At 44.8% G+C, this 17,208-nt stretch overlaps 1 protein-coding gene across 1 annotated transcript in view; it reads left to right on the top strand.

The window, feature by feature from the left end:
- CDCP1 (CUB domain containing protein 1) overlaps nt 1-12,772 on the top strand; it is a 54,815-nt gene extending 42,043 nt beyond the window's left edge. Inside the window, exons 6-8 of the mRNA XM_015416391.1 lie at nt 1,902-2,267; nt 7,175-7,262; nt 11,155-12,772. Of these exons, the coding sequence (XP_015271877.1) occupies nt 1,902-2,267; nt 7,175-7,262; nt 11,155-11,602 (902 nt within the window). The 3' untranslated portion in view covers nt 11,603-12,772. The remainder of the gene's footprint in view (nt 1-1,901; nt 2,268-7,174; nt 7,263-11,154) is intronic.
- Nucleotides 12,773-17,208: the final 4,436 nt, after the last annotated feature.

The raw sequence follows: 17,208 nt of genomic DNA, 5'->3' as shown, positions 1-17,208 counted from the left end.
TCAGCAGGACGGTTACATTTAGTACCATCATATTAGCACCTGGGCTCAGTGCTTAAAGATCAACCTTTTAGTTTTACATTTCAGTAGATGCTGTCTGATTGTTTCCCCCAGAGTGTTCCCTGTAATAGTGAAGAATTATAAATCTGCTTTAAAATAACAAAAAATATATATCTATATCTGGTGTGCAATAAGTGCAAGGTTTACATAGCCTTAGTTAAAGGGGGCAGCCTGTGGTATAGGAGTGGTGAATGGACAGCAAGGGGAAAAATTAACCTGTAATATTGGTCTTTCTCAAAGGGGGAGTGGAGGATTGCATGGGATGGTGCTAGAGGGTTGCCAGCTGGGTCCATCACTCCGGTGGGAGCAAAAATTGGGGGAGCAGAGTGATGTCGCTTCCAGTTGTACCCAGAAGTGATGTCATGACATTTTAGGAATTCCCTAGTCTCTATGGTGAAACCCATAGAGATTTGGGGAATTCCTAGAGCATTCTGATGTCACTTCGAGTACAACTGGAAGTGACATCGCAATGTTACTTCCCACCCCCAAGTTTTGTTCCTGCTGGAGTGAAGAGTGGCCGCAGGGGCCTGGAGCTGGCAGCGGGAAAGTGCCTGCCATGTTGGGTAATCTGAGAAGCCCAAGTGGTACATTAGTGTGGAAAGCAAGATTTTTTCACGTCTGTGTGGGGACTAGTCTATTGATAGTATCTCCTGAATATTTCTCAGGTATGGTTCACAGTCCCTTTAGCATGGTTGAAATAGAGAAGGACCCTGACAGCTATAAACGAAATGATGCAGAGTGTGGAGCAGGTTGCGGAGAAGCAATGCGTGACAGTGTAAAGGGGAGGGCAAATGGAAAGGGAGTTCTGTGTGATTGAAGGAGCCAGGCAGCTTCCTTGCTGAGTCGATTGGGAGATGAGGTGACCCGAAGCAGCGGCTTCTAGAAGATTATTTTGGTAGGTGGCAATGTCTTGTCTCGTCTGCTGCCTGCCAGTTGCCAGTTGCCATTTCTACTTCTCAACCAAAATTGTGGGCAAATTCTAATAACAGAAAGGAATAACGTGAGAGTTCAGGAAGCCTGACAGGGCAGGTGTGGCATACAGAGCTATTTTTAAGGACAGCATGGTTGGCAAAGGTGTAAGGAGGATGAGCTCCTCTGGCTCCAGGGCACAGACATCACACTCCTGAGGCATGGGTGTGATTGATCTCCAGGAATTACAATTTGTATCTAGACTACAGACATCGGGTCCCCAGGAGAAAGTGGCTGCTTTGGAGGGTGGACTCTACAGCATTATACCCTGCTTGTATCTCTACACCAAACTCTCTCCTCCGCAGGCACTGCCCCCAGGTCTCCAGGAGTTTCCAGACCTGGAGTTGGCATCCTTGTATAAGGGGATGGCAGCTATACAGTATCTTAACCCCCCACAGAGTGTACATTAAATGGTGCCTGGAGACCTCCTGGGATTACAACTGATCCAAGCGATAGAGATCAGTTTATCTGAAGAAAATTGCCTCTTTGGAAGGTGGACTCCATGGCATTAGACCCCATTGGTGCCCTCCACCTCCCCCCAGTTCCCCCACCTCAGGCTCCACCCTCCAAATCTCGAGGTATTTCCCAACCCAGAGGTGGCAAGTTATCGTAAGTTCAAAGGGTGTAAAGATGAAATTCCCTGGATGGAGGCAGCTCTGGAAATCCCAATGGCTAATTTGCTCCAGAATTGTATCCAAAAATTACAGAACCTTTAGGACCTCGATAACAGTAACATGTTACCAAGAGGTTTCGAGGTAGTTTAATTCTGTTTGGTAATGTGATAGACCACATTTCCTTTAGCAAATGTTCTCTTCCGCCTTACAATAATGAAGATCAGAAATGACTTTGCATATCTCCTTCTTGTGTCTCTACAGAAGACTGCATATTCACAGTTACCCCAACTCCAAAATCAAAAGTTTACTTAGAAACCCCTAACTGGGTAGATGGTCTGCCTTCCTACATGAACATCTACTGGAACATCAGCGTCCCACAGAAGAAAATGGCACAACTTCAATTCTTATCTGAATGGAAGGATTTTACTTGTGAGAAGGCATGGGCTTATGTCCATGTTAAAGAACAGAGGCCAAATGCAGAAGAAATCTCACGCCGTAATGATGTATCACTGCCAAAGACTCTAGATATGCATCATAATTTCTGGTTAAACATCAGTAACTGTAAACCAAATCCTATGAAATTTCTGGCCATGCAGTTCGCGGTGACAATTGCTGACAAAAAATCAGGTTGGTGTTAAGTTTTGTGTCTGGTTTCACGTAACAGTGTTTCCACAAAACAAATTCCAGATCAATTCTACCAAGAGTTAAACTTTTCCGTTTGCTTCTTTCCTTTGCAACTGTTAAGGAGAGTGAGGATAAGAACCTCCCTGCTACTCGGTTTAGGATGAATGGGCTTAGACTGGAGTAACTCTCATTAGGATTGCACTGTAAGCAATGCTCCCTCTAAGCTGTGGAGTCTTGTGAGCAAAAATTCTACTTTGTGAGCTACTGGCATTAAAGTTGTAAGCGAGCGATTTGGCTACTGCAGAAACTAGTTTGCTCTGGAGCCATCCTTCCTGAGCTAGAACAAAAATGTGTGAGCTGGAGGCTAAAAAACTGTGAGCTAGCTCACACTAACTCAGCTTAGAGGGAACACTGACTGTAAGGGTTTATGTTTTCGGGGTCACATTCAGCAGCTTCCTAAGCTGTCAGTGCACTTTCCAACTAGAGCTTTACTGTGTAAACTGGTAAAAGCCAGTTGGAAAGTGCATTGAATGAGGACTGCAAGTGGATTATGTAGTGTGCGTGTGACCACAGCCCTAGTTATGGATGTGACTTAGTTTATGAAGTTCAAAATAGTCAGGTTTACTCAGGTAAATTGTACAATTTAAGTTACCCCGTGCTTGCTTGCTTATTTATTTATTTACAAAAGTTTTGCATCCTGACTTTCTGTCCTTATAAGGGCCACCAAGGTGGCTTACGTGTGCACACCATGAGACTTTGATTTTATTAATGCGCTTGTCTGACCAGAGAATCAAATATTACAATATACGATTTCCCCAGGAAGCGCTGATGAATTAAAACCCATCTTAAATCACTATTGTAAAAAATCTGGTAACAGATCAAGTTATTACTGGATCTGCATCTGTTAGTATAGATCACCCAGGATTTATTTATTTATTAGTATTATTTTCAGATTTATATTCCACCCTCCCCGCAAATGGGTTCAGGGCGGATCACAACAAACAAATAGGCCATTCGGCATCACAAAAACACAATAATAAATAGTTCATTAAAATAGTAAAACAAGAAATTTTAAAAAGATTGCACCAAATATTGCACAGTCTCCAACACTGGTGCCGCTGGACTCTTAAATTTGTTTAATCTGGGCCACGTAGAAATGGTGTCTCCAGCAGGGGAGGCTGCTTATTTCACTGGACACCCGCTGCCTCAACCAAAGGCCTGGAGAAACAGCTCTGTTTTACAGGCCCTGCAGAATGATAGAAGGTCCCGCAGGGCCCTGATCTCACATGGGAGCACGTTCCACCAGGCTGGGGCCAGGGCAGAAAAGACCCTGGCCCTGGTTGAGGCTTAATTGAAGTCCCTCAGGCTGGGGATAACCAGCAGGTCTTGATCAGAAGAGCACAAAGCTCCATGGGGCACTTATGGGGAGAGCCAGTCCCTTAGTATGTTGGTTTCAGGGCACGCAAGGCTTTGAAGGTCAATACCAGTACCTTGAAGTGGATCCGGTACTCAATCAGTGGCCGGTACAATTGACATAGCACCGGCTGAATGCGTGCCCATACAGGTAACACAGTCAGCATGTACTCCACCGAAGCTCCATGGGGCACTTATGGGGAGAGCCGGTCCCTTAAGTCTGTTGGTTCCAGGCCACGCAGGGCTTTGAAGGTCAATACCAGTACGTTGAAGCGGATCCGGTACTCAATCAGTAGCCGATACAATTGACATAGCAGCGGCTGAATGCGTGCCCATACAGGTAACGTAGTCAGCATATACTCCACCACATTTTGCACCAGCTGGAGTATCCGGATCAACTGCAAGGGCAAGCCCGCATAAAGCGAGTTACAGTAATCAACAGGAGGCTGATATTTGATCAAAATAGGCATGATCCAAAGACCTCGGTACAGTCCATCGATTGCAGAAGTAACTTGAGATGGTCTATAGTCTCTATCGTACCAGACTTGCAACAGGAAAAACAATCCAAAAAATGAGGCTTTAGCAAAGTGCCCCTCAGTTCTGCGCTCTGCAAAGCATTCAGTCTGCTGAGCATGAAAAGTGTGCCTGTGATGAGGGGTTGTAAGGAAACTGAAGTATGAGGGAAGGGTTGGAGAGGGTGAAGTAGAACATAAGACCTGGCAGGCAGCTGCTTATTAACACGATGCAGATGGGTGACCTTCTTGATTGTTATCAGTGTTTCCTGATAGCTAACCATAACGAGGGAAAGACCAAGGGATTCAAGCCTATTATTCACACACTTCTACCACGCACGTTTGAAAGTGTCTTCCTTCAGTAGATGTAAGAGCCAGTGTTCCCTCTAAGCTGAGTTCGTGTGAGCTAGCTCACAGTATTTTAGCCTTTGGCTCACACATTTTTGTTTTAGCTCAGGAAGAATGGCTCCAGAACAAACTAATTTATGCAGTAGTCGAATCTGTCGCTCACAACTTTAATGTCAGTAGCTCACAAAGTAGAAATTTTACTCACAAGACTCCACAGCTTAGAGGGAACATTGGTAAGAGCCCCCCTGGGCATTGGGCTTCCAGAAAAAGAACCTTCAGTTTTAAATTAAAGGCTCCTGTCTAGGCACCACAAGAGTCTGGTTACATATATCTAGCATTCAGCTAGGACTTATCAGGTCAAGCGTACCATCCCCTTTAAGAGTTGTTAGGAGAGTGGAATGAGCTGTTCAACATTAGAATTATGCTCAAATTGCATGAGCTGTTAGAGAAAAAGAAATGTGGCCACAAGTTGAACTGAAGGCTGCAGCACTATTTACACTTACCTAGGAATAAGTGAATTCTGAGTAAGTCTGCATAGGATTGTACAGAGGTCATTTCGGGGGGATCGCGGGGGATCGCAGTTCCCCCAGGTGAGGTGCAGGGGGACGGGGCACACAACGAAGCCCCGCCCCCTGCTTCCGGCCGCCCCGCTTCCGGCCCTCATTCAGCCAGGAGGAGGCAGGAGAAGAGGGAGGGTAAGTTGCTTCCTTCCCGCCTCTCCCCACCCCTGCCTGCCTGAGACCAGGGAGGGCCTTGGCGGGGCTTCCTCGCACTCCCGCCGGCCTTGCAGGTCCACCGCCGGGCCCCTGATGTCAGGGGGTGTGGCATATGCTAATGAGTTATGCTAATGAGTTCCCCTAGCTCTTTTTCTATGAAATGACCCCTGGGATTGTAAGTCTCCTGTCCTTTGAGGAAGGAAGGAAGTTTTTTTCATCCCGTTGTCAAATACAAGTTTTGGAACTGAAAACCATACAGCTATGCAAACAATATCAATTAGGGTTGTCTTCTGCCCCCCCCCCCGACGGGGGCAGGGTGTACCTGCTTTCAGGGCCCCCAATCCACCTTAGCCCAGCCGACCAGCAGGGGAGCCCCACCCCCAAACACTCCCATAAGCATCAATGTGCCTGGTGTGATGACATCACCCAGAAGTGACATCATCGCACAGGGCATGTTGTGGGGGGACACTCTAGTGTTTGAGAAAAAGCTCTATGCTTACCATAGGGCTTGAGGAAATTCTGTTTCTCTGGATCTGAGGAAGTATGCTTGCACACAAAAGCTTATACCATGAATAAAACTGTGTTGTCTTAAAGGTGCCACTGGACCCAAACTCTGTTCACCTTTCAGGAAGTCTGCTTCAACGAGCTTTTACTTGTTTACAAAATGTTTATGCCGCTTCTCCAGAGACCTCCTCAAGGCAGCTCACAACATAAAAACAGTACAATAAAATCATAAAAAACAGCAACACAATAAATTATAAATCATAAAAACATTCAGAAGCCTAAAGTGGTATTCATAAAACAGTTCTCAGGCCAGAACCAGGCCATGAAAACCCCTTTAAAAGATAGAACCACCTGATTTAAAAGCAAGAATAAAAAAGTATTTTGGTCTGATCATGCCTGAAGGACAGTTAGAGAGGTGCCAGGTGAGCCTCGAGAGGGGGGGCAGTCCAAAAATGAGGTGCCACTGCTCTCTCTGGTCACACAGAATCACAGAGAAGTGGGCTTGGGAAGGGGCGTCATTCGCTGAGTGATAACACTAGGAACTTATTGTTATAACTAGGCTACCCTATGCTGAGGTTAATTGGCTTCCGCGAAGTATGGCTTTTGTTAATAAGTGTTTTGTAATGTTGGAAGGGGAAGGGTGTCAAGCAAAGATGTGGGTGATTCATATTTTTACTGCATAACCAGAACATTTGTCCAAAAAACCCTTAGCGTTATGAAATTGCCAGTTAGCACCCAGTCTCTTTTAGGAGAATTGGTACAAATGTTCCTTTCTGTGCGCATTGCAACATTCGTAGTGCTTTTTGTTTAACACATGCAAGCCTGGGAATGCATTTTCTGTTGCAACTGAGCCTTTAGATAATGTTAGGTTGTAGTCGAGCTGATTTTACCTCCATGTCTTCGTCTGCGAGGATTTGACTGTAATATCCTGCAAACATTGTATTCTTAACAAGAGAGTACGGTCTGGGTTTTTTCTCCTGTTTTTAAATTGTATATGATCTGGTGGTGGTTTTCATTTTGTTTCCCTCTCTCTCCCTGCTTTCCGTGCTGCTGTCAGTAACAAAACGACCACCCAACTGTCAGCCATGGAAAAGACAGCCCCTGGTTCTTTATGTGCTGATACATCTTGTGCTTTTTTCCCCTGGCTTTTTTTTTTTAAATGTGCATTTAAAAAAATCCATCTCTCAAGGAGAGGATTTAGACCCAAGTCCGTCCCTTCCAGATCCTGTTTTCCTTGCATTTTTCTCCAGCTACATAGAAAAGTGTGTATCAGAGCACGCCCACTTACTCATAAAGACATGTCACATTTCAGAAGCAGAAAAGTGAGGGAAATACAGCAGCTTTGATTCCAGATGAGCTGAACTTGCCTCTTCAGTTACATCTCAGTGAATAACTTTCTCCCCTTATCTCTTCACAGCTTTGGCTATCATCATTGGTGCGGTGGCTGGTGTGCTAGCAGTGGTAACAGTTATCGGGATTGCTGTATGCTGCATTAAGAAAAAGAAGTAGGTTCACAAGTGGTGTTAAAATATATTGTTTTTGTCTCCCATCCAGCAGTCCTGCAGGAAACTTACTTTCCTGGACTTTGGAGCATGCTTCTCTCTTCTGGTGTTGTCAGAAATCACAGCACTGATTGTGTTGGGGTGGGTGGGATATCTACAGCCGCAGCAGAAAACTGTTGCCTTCTGCTGTTCTTATAGGACACACTGACTGTAGTTCGTTTTGGCCCTCCAGCCACACATAATGGACGTGCATGCTATCCATCTTCCTCTTGATATGCACAGTTGCCATTCTGTGTGAAAAGGGCAATGCATGTACTTTTGATGCTCATACAGCTTTGGTACATGTAAACAGAACTTAGAGGGAACTAATTTGCACACACCAAAGCTTGAGCACACATGGAAAATATCCTTTTTTCACACAAAATGGTGATCACATTGGGAGAATCATAGGTGGCTTTTGCCCCCATTATGCCTGGTTAAAACGCCAAAATCTAGCCTCTGTTAACTAGTGTGGTGCAGGCTCACTCTAGTACACCCCAGGCAGTCTCGTGCAAGGTCTTCTTCTCTCCCACAACTTCCCTGCAGTGAGATATGTGTATAGATAAACTTGGGAAAGTGGTCTAAAAAGAAGCATAACCTGCTATTGCATGTGAGTAGTCCAGTGTTAGCTTAAGAGAGGAGGTGCACAGGGTTAGGTTTTTTCCTTCTGGCATTCATATCAAGATTTCATTCAACATGAGCACGACTAGGTGTCAGGCTTCCCAGTCGAGACACTCAACAACGTTCCTTCAGAAGTTTCAGTTTATTGAGGACTAGTACTTAGGACACCATGAACTCTTGTGTCAGGAATGGCGGGATAGGAGCCAACACGTACAGATATACCCCCTTCAAACTAGACCCCCCTGATACAGTAAAACCAATAAGCAGGCACCTGCAAACATGGGCAAAGAGACAGCAGTTACAGTCCCAGCGGGAAAAGAGGACCCAGCCTAGCCTTCAAGGACACCACACAGATAACAGAGCGAAGCTGAGGAGGTGCGGGGGATGGGAGGGAGAAAGCAGAGAGAGAGAGAGCACCCCACACATTCCAACCTATGACGGTGTTAGCTGACACTAGGTGATTGAACTCCAGAAAAGTACAAAGTAAATTGGTCCATGTAATCCTTTGGTCACTGTCTGGCTTCTTGTTACCTGAATTCCATTCATCGTGAAACTGGCCATGGTTGCTCCCATGCTGGACACGTCAAAACCATGAAGAAAGGCTCTAGTCCAGCACACAGTAATGTGTTCTTAAAATAACTGGGATTTGATTGGTGTGCTTGAGTGCTAAAAGTGGTCAAATACCATTCATATACAGGTATCAAAAGTGTGGTGTGAAGGCTAGTGCCAAACTAGAATCAGAGAAACCCACCGTCACTGCTCATTGGGTGATCTTGGGCTGCTCAATCTCAGCCTAACTTCTTCATAGTGTGGTTGTGAGGTGAAAAGGAGGGGAGGAGAACAGCTCTGAGGTCAAACCCATGGATTTGTGATTTAATAACGGTTGCCATTTAAAACTGGGTGGTTTCTGTGCCTAATTCTCTCCAAACCTGTTGACCTCTATTTGTGCAACTTTCCTTCCCCTTTATTGGCATCACAAACCACATTGCTGTTGCTTTGGTGTATCACTGCCTAGTCAGGGAGGGACAAACCCCGAGTTGCCCAATCCTGTCCTACTTTTAGGAAGCCACATTATGAGGAAGCAGTGCTGACTGTTCTCTAGGTAGCCACGCTTCAGAAACGCCTGAGCCAGTGTCAGCGGGATTTCGCTGACCAGCACAAACTCGTAGGGGACTGCCTCATGCTTATTGTTGAGGTCTGGTGATCTTGCTCTTTCTGTCTGAAAATTAGGCCCCGCGTGCAAGAAAATGGAAAATTTCATCAGAGGAAATACTGAAAGGAGTGCTTTGTCTGACAGGGGAACACTTTTTCCGCTTTTCTTTTGGTGGCTGTTTCAGACAGTCGGTGTATAGGGCAGGGGAGAAGGTGGGAGACTTTTTCATTCTGTAGGTATCTTCTGACAGAGGTTCAGCTGAAAGCCACACAAGGCATTGGCCTTAGGGGTGCCTCCAAGGTGCCCCCAAAGTAGGGAGCTCCTTCTAGGGAGTCTAGATAGACTCTTTAATCACCCAGCTTTTTAGGCTGCACTGAGTATTTTATGGCCCCTTTCTGTGCATGTTGACATTCTATTCATATCCAGGGCTATTTTGGGGCAGGAACGCACAGGAACGGAGTTCCGGCTGGCTCCTGAGTTGGCCACTCCCAGCAGGAACTCATTAGCATAATAGGACACACCCAACAGCAGAAACTCATTAGGATTGGCTACATTAGGGGTGTGTAGCCTAACATGCAAAGGAGTTCCTGCTACAAAAAAAGCCCTGGGTTTTGCAACAAACAAGGTAAACAGAAGCAAAAGGTGGGTGTGGCTGGATGACCACACTTCTGGTAACATGGGGGTGTGGCCTAATATGCTAATGAGTTTCTGCTGTTGGGTGTGGGCTGTTATGCTAATGAGTTCCTGCTGGGCTTTTTCTACCAAAAAAGCCCTGTTCATATCTATATATCTAATAGCCAAGTTGCCCCCTCCATGTGGAGCTCCTGCTGATTCAGTGGCCGGCCGGCCCGGAGCTCCAGGGAATACTCTGCCCACCACGAGTATCGCGGTTCCCATCTCTTGTTAACATCTATTCATATATATGTGAATATATATATATTGCTTTAAAAACTTTTGTTGCTTAAGGTTCTTCAAGTAACCTTCACAGGTATCAGGCTGCAGGTTTTAAAATTTAAGCCATGTGCTCATTTAATGAACTTGCAGATAAACATGTCAGCCATGTATGTAGAGCATAATTCTGGGTAGACATTACGGTTGCTGTCCTTGGTTTGGAAGATTCCTGGAGATCTGTGGAAGGGACAGTGTTTGGGGAGAAGGAGGAGATTGCTGGGGATGTGTTGTCACAGAATCCACCCTCTGAAGTGCCCATTTCCTCCAGGGCACTAATCTCTGTAGCCTGCAGATCAGTGGTCATTCTTTGAGAGCACTAGGCCCCATCTAGTAGTCGCCACAATTAGTGATCTGCCATGACAGGTGAAGCCCTTCTCCCTTCCCCTCCTCCAGCCATGTATGGTGGTGCTCTCCCAGAGTTTATGTAATTATTTAATTTATCCTCCTCGTTTTGCTGCCTGCCCAGGACTGTAAAAACAAGAAGGTTACCACGTACCTCTCAGGTCCCCCCCCCAAAAAAAATGGCTACATTTTTACATTCATGTGAAAAGTAAAAATAAAATGTGAAAAGACATTTTGCCTGCTCTATGTAGACGAAAGATTTCCTGCACCAGAGCTTGATAGCTTGAGAAGAAGGAGAAAAAAACGGGGGGCGGGCGGAGAGGAAAACGGCATTATAGAGGTTAGAGGAATTTCCTAGAGTGTCATCTGGAAGTGATGTCACATTCTCCTGAAACTCCACCCTCCGCAGGCATCACTTCCAAAATCTCCTGGCATTTTCTGGCATGGGGCTGGCAACTCGAACCAGAGCCCAGGCAAGCAAACTGCAGCGGGTCACTCAGGTGTTTCTGAAGTGCTTTTTCCATCCAAGGGGGAAAAGCTGGAGTTTGAATTAGAGAATAGGGTGCATTTAATGCGATAGCCGTTGAATCTGCAAGATCCATGTATTGGTAGTGGCAGCAGGGGAAGGGGCATTGCAAATATAAATTGTGACTTTCTTAAAATGACCACATTGCTGTGAGTAAATTAGATTTTGAACCATCGATCACAACTCAAAAAAAAAATCAAAACAAAGCCAGAAAAAGCAGTATTTTTATGTTTTGCTTCTTTCTTTCTTTTTTTTTTTTACAGGAAAAAGGAAAATCCCCAGACCCCAGTGGTGGGAGTATATAATACTAATGTCAACACTCAGCTCCCCACAAAACCAGGTGTATTTAAAAAGGGGAGGAAGAACAATGAATCTCATGTCTATGCAGTCATTGATGACACCATGGTTTACGGGCACTTGCTGGATAACTTGAGTGTTCCTGGAAATGCTGAGATAGGCGTGTACCAGCCTTTTACTGGGGCCATAAGTACTAAGCCTCCATCTCCACCTCCAATTTCATCTTTCAGGAAAATGTCCAAACTATCTACGACTGAGGAGTCCTCCACACCGATGACTGACAGTGAGATATATACCTTTGCACACCGTGCTCTGGAGCCACTTAAAAGCAATGGTGACACACATATTAGTGGTAACGGAGAGGTAGACACATCCTTACTTGGAAAAAAAGAACTGGAAAACTCAGTGTTATAACCATGATACAAAATCTAAGACTCCTCAGGGACATAGAAGGAACTGTGGTTGACACACACACACATCTCCCCCCCCTTAAAAAAGAATTATTTTAAAGCCTATTTTTATACAGTTTCCTTTGTGGCTCACGTCAGTTTTTAGAATGAATTTTCAGATCATTTACCATGAGTGCATTACCCAGAAATGTCCAGAATTTTGAACACAGAAAGGGATGGCAAAGATGCTTTTAAAACTTATATTATAATAAGACTATTTAAATAAAGCTAAGTACTGGATATTAAATGGACTGGGAAAATTGCATTGCCAAAACCACCTATTGATTTCTTTGGCTCTTGAGGATGGGCTAACATTGATTTGAAGATTGCAACCATGCTGCAGAATAAATACTTGTGGTGGGGAAATGGCATAGCTCGAAGAGGGCTTTCCTAATTCAGAAGTGTGCCCATAAGAAGATGACTTTTGTTGATTGTGTAGCTCTAAGTTGTCTATGACCTAGGATTACACCAGTATAGACATCTGTGCAACAAAACAAAAATGATGGTTGTGTCTGAAAATGAGAATTCCCTATCCAATTAGTTGTGTAATATATGTATAATAAAGTATTTTATTTGTATTTTTCTTTATATGGAAATAATTTGGTGAATTTTAACCAACAGTCAGGACTGATGATTGTGAAAGGTTGGGCATTCGTCATCCTGGGTTGCCAAAAATCTAATGCGAGGAAATTATTACTTCAGTATTAAAGCTGTGTCTGACACACACAGTAGCCTCCCTTTATGCTGAATTCTCAGTTTATAATGCAGAGCATGGTAGTTTTAAATATGGAACATATATATTGGAGAATAAAACAAAGGTCTGAGTAACTTGTGGGGCTGAGTCCAGCTGGTTTTCAGATAGGTTTATAGTCTGAAGAAACGGCAAGGTACCAGTAAGCTACTTCTAGGTTTCCTAGAAATCGTACTGTATAAATATAAGACAACTGTGGCCAGTATTGTATCAATGGTCAATACACTTCTCTACAATTAGAGAAGCACAGTGCTGTACAAAGCAATAATTGCAATTTAATGCTAACATGCAGATGTCCCAGCCGTTTACACAATACTGAACTTTATGCAGGGGTCGTTTCGTAGAAAAAGAGCTAGGGGAACTCATTAGCATAGCTCATTAGCATATGCCACACCCCCTGACATCAGGGGCCCGGCGGTGGACCTGCAAGGCTGGCGGGAGTGCGAGGAAGCCCCGCCAAGGCCCTCCCTGGCCCCAGGCAGGCAGGGGTGGGGAGAGGCGGGGAGGAAGCAACTTACCCTCCCTCTTCTCCTGCCGCCTCCTGGCTGAATGAGGGCTGGAAGTGGGGCGGCCGGAAGCAGGGGGCGGGGCTTCGTCATGTGCCCCGTCCCCCTGCACCTCACCCGGGGGAACTGCGATCCCCCGCAATCCCCCCCGAATCTACCTCTGACTTTATGGCATTGCCCTATCTTTAAGTCCCTCATTTCTGGGTATGGATCTGTCTTGTGCAACATCCACAAAGTTGCATGACTTCCAAACTGTTTTATTGTGAGAAAACTTACACAGTGGGGTGGCGGGGGAAGGGGGATTCGAATCAGTACTTGCAAGTTACAAAAAGAATGGAAAGATAATATTTGGCTTGACTGCAGTATTTTATACATCACAGCTGTACAATGGTTTCACTCCCCCCACACATCAGTAGCTAATATATGGGAAAGCAGATTCAGTGGTCTTTGGGGACATTACTCTGTTGTCTTTGTGATGGTTGCACAAGACCTCTTGCATCACTTCCATTTATTTTACTGTGCTTTGAATAAGGGGAGTTCTTTCCTGTCTGTGTTTGATAAGCAGAGTGTATTGAATGAACAAAATCACAAGTTAATGACTAGAATCTAAAAGGTGGTGTGTTTGCATTCAATACCAAAAATGGGGGAAATGCTGATGTACTTAGGAAAGTGCTTACATTAACCAGAAGAGCTCTGATCATTTTATATATAGTGGATTCATATTTATTTGCATGACAAAGGGCCTTCTGTATGTGTGTGTGCGTGTGTAATGATTAAAACATACATGCAATTAATATTCTTCTACTCTGTGGTATTCAGTCTCTTCTCCAGACTATGCAACCAGATACAAATTGGTTCATTTTAAAATTTTTAAAAGAAACGTGTTTAATGTTGCAATTTGTCCAGGGTTTCTTGGGGCTTATTTTATGCAACAAAAGTAAACACTAGGCTATGGCCAGATTGTGAGATGAATGAGATTTTGGATCCCACTCCTCTGCCCCCCCCACAGCGAATGTAATAATTGGTTCATTTATTTTATATGCATATCCTTACATTTGTCCTGTAAATGCAGAGTTACAGTAGAGTGTCAGTCATTTCCTTTTCAAGTTGTGTGACCTTGCACTTCCTGGCAGCAAGGCAATTTCTGAAAGAAATTTGCTCCTCTAGTAAATGACATCTCCATCTTATTGTTATGCTTTTTGACTGGATGAGCTGCGGTGGCTCAAGTGGTTAAGACGCTGAACTGCAGGCTGTGGAAGGTCGGTAGTTCAGCAGTTCGAGACCTGAGTGTGCCGCATGACGGAGTGAGCTCCCGTCTCTAGTTCCAGCTCCTGCCAACCTAGCAGTTCGAAAGCAAGAAATTGCAAGTAGATAAATGGGTACCACTTTGGTGGGAAGGTGTTTAGTCATGCCGGCCACATGACCACGGAAACGTCTTCAGACAGCGCTGGCTCTTCAGCCTTGAAACGGAGATGAGCACCGCAACCCTAGAGTCGGACTCAACTGGCTTTCGAGCAAGGGAACCTTTACCTTTATCCTTCTTGTGCACCAAACACCATGCAAGAGAACCTCCCCAGAATTAAGTCTGAGTTAATACTGATCCCCCCCCCCTTGGATTATTCCTTTTTGTCCCTATTTCTGTAGATTGTCATTCAGTAACTTATTCACTGTGTTTATATTTTAAAATGAAATGTAAGGTGCTGATTTTGCTCTTGTAAATATTTGTCATGTTTGTATGTAACTGAAGTTTTCATGCTTGCTGCTCTTTTATAATCATAGCGTTGTAATTTTTTAAGATTCCTTTGACGCAGGCATTAGATATTACATGCTGCGACAGAAAACGTGCAATTAACGCAAAAGAGATTTTTGTGTGCATGAAGTCTTTAAAATGCAATAAATTGTTTGCAAGGATATCCTCTTGTCCTAACATGACTTTTGTGTGCCCAGTTGAAGAGCCTGCTTTGAAATCTTTTTTGATGTGGTGATACTTGGCCAAAAAAAACCCCTGCTTGACATGAAATGACCGTGGCTGGTTGGAGGCTGTTTGCTGTGCTTGTGGCTGGTTATGAATAATCACTCCATGATCAACCTGGTAGCAAATATCAGTACATTGTGACTTGTCGAGTCAAATATAGACCATCAGTTATATAATGTGACCTGGCAATGCAGGTCAAAAAATCTCCCATTTTTGCTTGCCCGGAGCAGCAAAAACACAGGGGTGGGATGTCTTTGGCTTGATGGATCAAGCCCTGTTCTCTCTGCCCTGTTTTTGGCTCTCCAGAGGAAGTGGTTAGCCTCTGTGTGAGACAAGATGCTAGACTAGATGGACCACTGGTCTGATCCAGCAGGTTTGTTCTATGGATATATTTTTCCAGTCTATAAATTGAGTGCATTTCAGATCAGGTATTGGATGCCCTAAGTTACAGATCTGTGCAGTTTCCAACTTTTAAAAAATTGGATTTCTGTAGTAAGGAGGAACTGAGAGCCAGTTTGGTGTAGTGGTTAAGTGTGCGGACTCTAATCTGGGAGAACCGCGTTTGATTCCCCACTCCTCCACTTGCACCTGCTGATGTGACCTTGGCTCAGTCGCAAGCTCTGGCACAGCTGTCCTTGAAAAAGAGCAGGTTCTGTCAGAGCTCTCTCAGCCCCACCCACCTCACAGGGTGGCTGTTGTGAGGAGGGGAAGGGAAAGGAGGTTGTAAGCCGTTCTGAGACTCCCAAGTGAAGGGCGGGGTATAAATCCAATCTCCTCCTCCAAATCTTTGCTTGAAAGGGGGGTGGGGTCACATCCACTGACTCTTAAGGGAGAGAATTCGTCTGCAATGGACAGAGTTAGGTGGTTTCCACATAGGTTATTTGTCCCAGGTTTCATGCTTTTGGGTCCCCCCCCCCTGCTTCCCTCCAGCATTGTGGTGTGAGAAGAGTTTTTCTGGTCCTGCCCTCACAACAGCCATTTTCCCTGTCCATGCAGCAGCCATTCTGTCAGCAAATGAATATCTTTATATCAATAGCATATTATAACAATCTGTGTATCATTTTCTGTGAATTCTCAATTTTCATCTGAACATAAGAACATAAGAGACACCAATGTTGGATCAGGCCAAAGGCCCATCCATCCACAGTGGCCAGAAATACCAGTGCCATCAGGAGGTCCACCAGTGGGGCCAGGACATTAAAGCCCTCCCACTGTTGACCCCCCCCCCAAGCACTTATCTGTAATAAGTTTCTAGTCCCTTTTGTTACGTAGACATGGATTTTCCCATACCACCACAACGAAAGGGACAGATGTTTACTTTAAAAAAAAAAGAAAGCTGGTGATTCACAGAAAATGATACACTATTAAATTGCTGATTTTTAAATGTAATCCTATGGGTTTGGCCCTCTGTTGGAGCTTCAGGGGAAAAGGTATTTTGTTTCTGAGAGGGGAGTCACAGGAATGGCCTTAGGAAAAAGAGATTTCGGAGGGAACAGGAATTTCTGAGAAGAAACGGGGGAGGGAAGCTATCTGGGTCATGTGAGGAGAAGAGCGTAGCTTGAGATAGATCCCCAAGAGCCACAGAAACAGGGCAGAAAGCCAGCCAGACTGCACCTAAGACTGCGTGGTAAGAGACTTGCAGAAGGCCTCCGAGAGACAGCAAAAGACTCATCACCTGTTCGAGCTTCCAGCTGCAAACTGTTCATTCAGTTTGTGTTGTCTGTGTCTCCTGCTTTGATTTCCCATCCCTCATTGCTGAATTAAACCCCACTTGTATCAAGTTCTGCTTGTGAATACTTATGGGTGGTTGGAGGGTCTGGGAGTTGTTTTAAAGTTGCATGTTTTTCTTTGTGCCTATTGCCTCATCCACCAGGAAGTGGAAGTTACTGGGTTGGAGGCACCTCTGCTTTAATTTTTGGCACTGGACATGAGACAAGGGGGGTAGGGACATAAGGGGTGGTGGCAGCATTGCAGACATGGCAATGTGACTTGAAGGGAAAGCTGGAAATGATGTCACACATGCAGTGCTGGCAATTTTGTTTCTTGCTGCCTGAAGGATGAGCAGATTGCTGGCTGGACATCTCCTGCCATAGCAGGAGAGATCCCGTAATTTCTTCCTTCAGATGGGGTTAGTAGGAGATAATGGGCTTACATTTAAAAACTGAAAAGCTTTTGGGGGAGCTGATGCTGGAAGACTGGGGCAGAGAAACTATGGAGCAACTTGGTATGTGGAAGGCCCATTGCTGCTGTACTATATTGACAGCCTCAGCAGCAACAGGGAAACTACATAAGCCTATCCTTGTGTTGGATGCACCATAGCAGAAGTCATTTGACCTAAT

The sequence above is a fragment of the Gekko japonicus genome, unplaced genomic scaffold (assembly GCF_001447785.1).
Source record: "Gekko japonicus isolate JY-2015 unplaced genomic scaffold, Gekko_japonicus_V1.1 scaffold1504, whole genome shotgun sequence".
In the NCBI taxonomy this organism is placed as follows: Eukaryota; Metazoa; Chordata; class Lepidosauria; order Squamata; family Gekkonidae; genus Gekko; species Gekko japonicus.
This window is presented reverse-complemented; position numbering and strand designations above follow the sequence as displayed.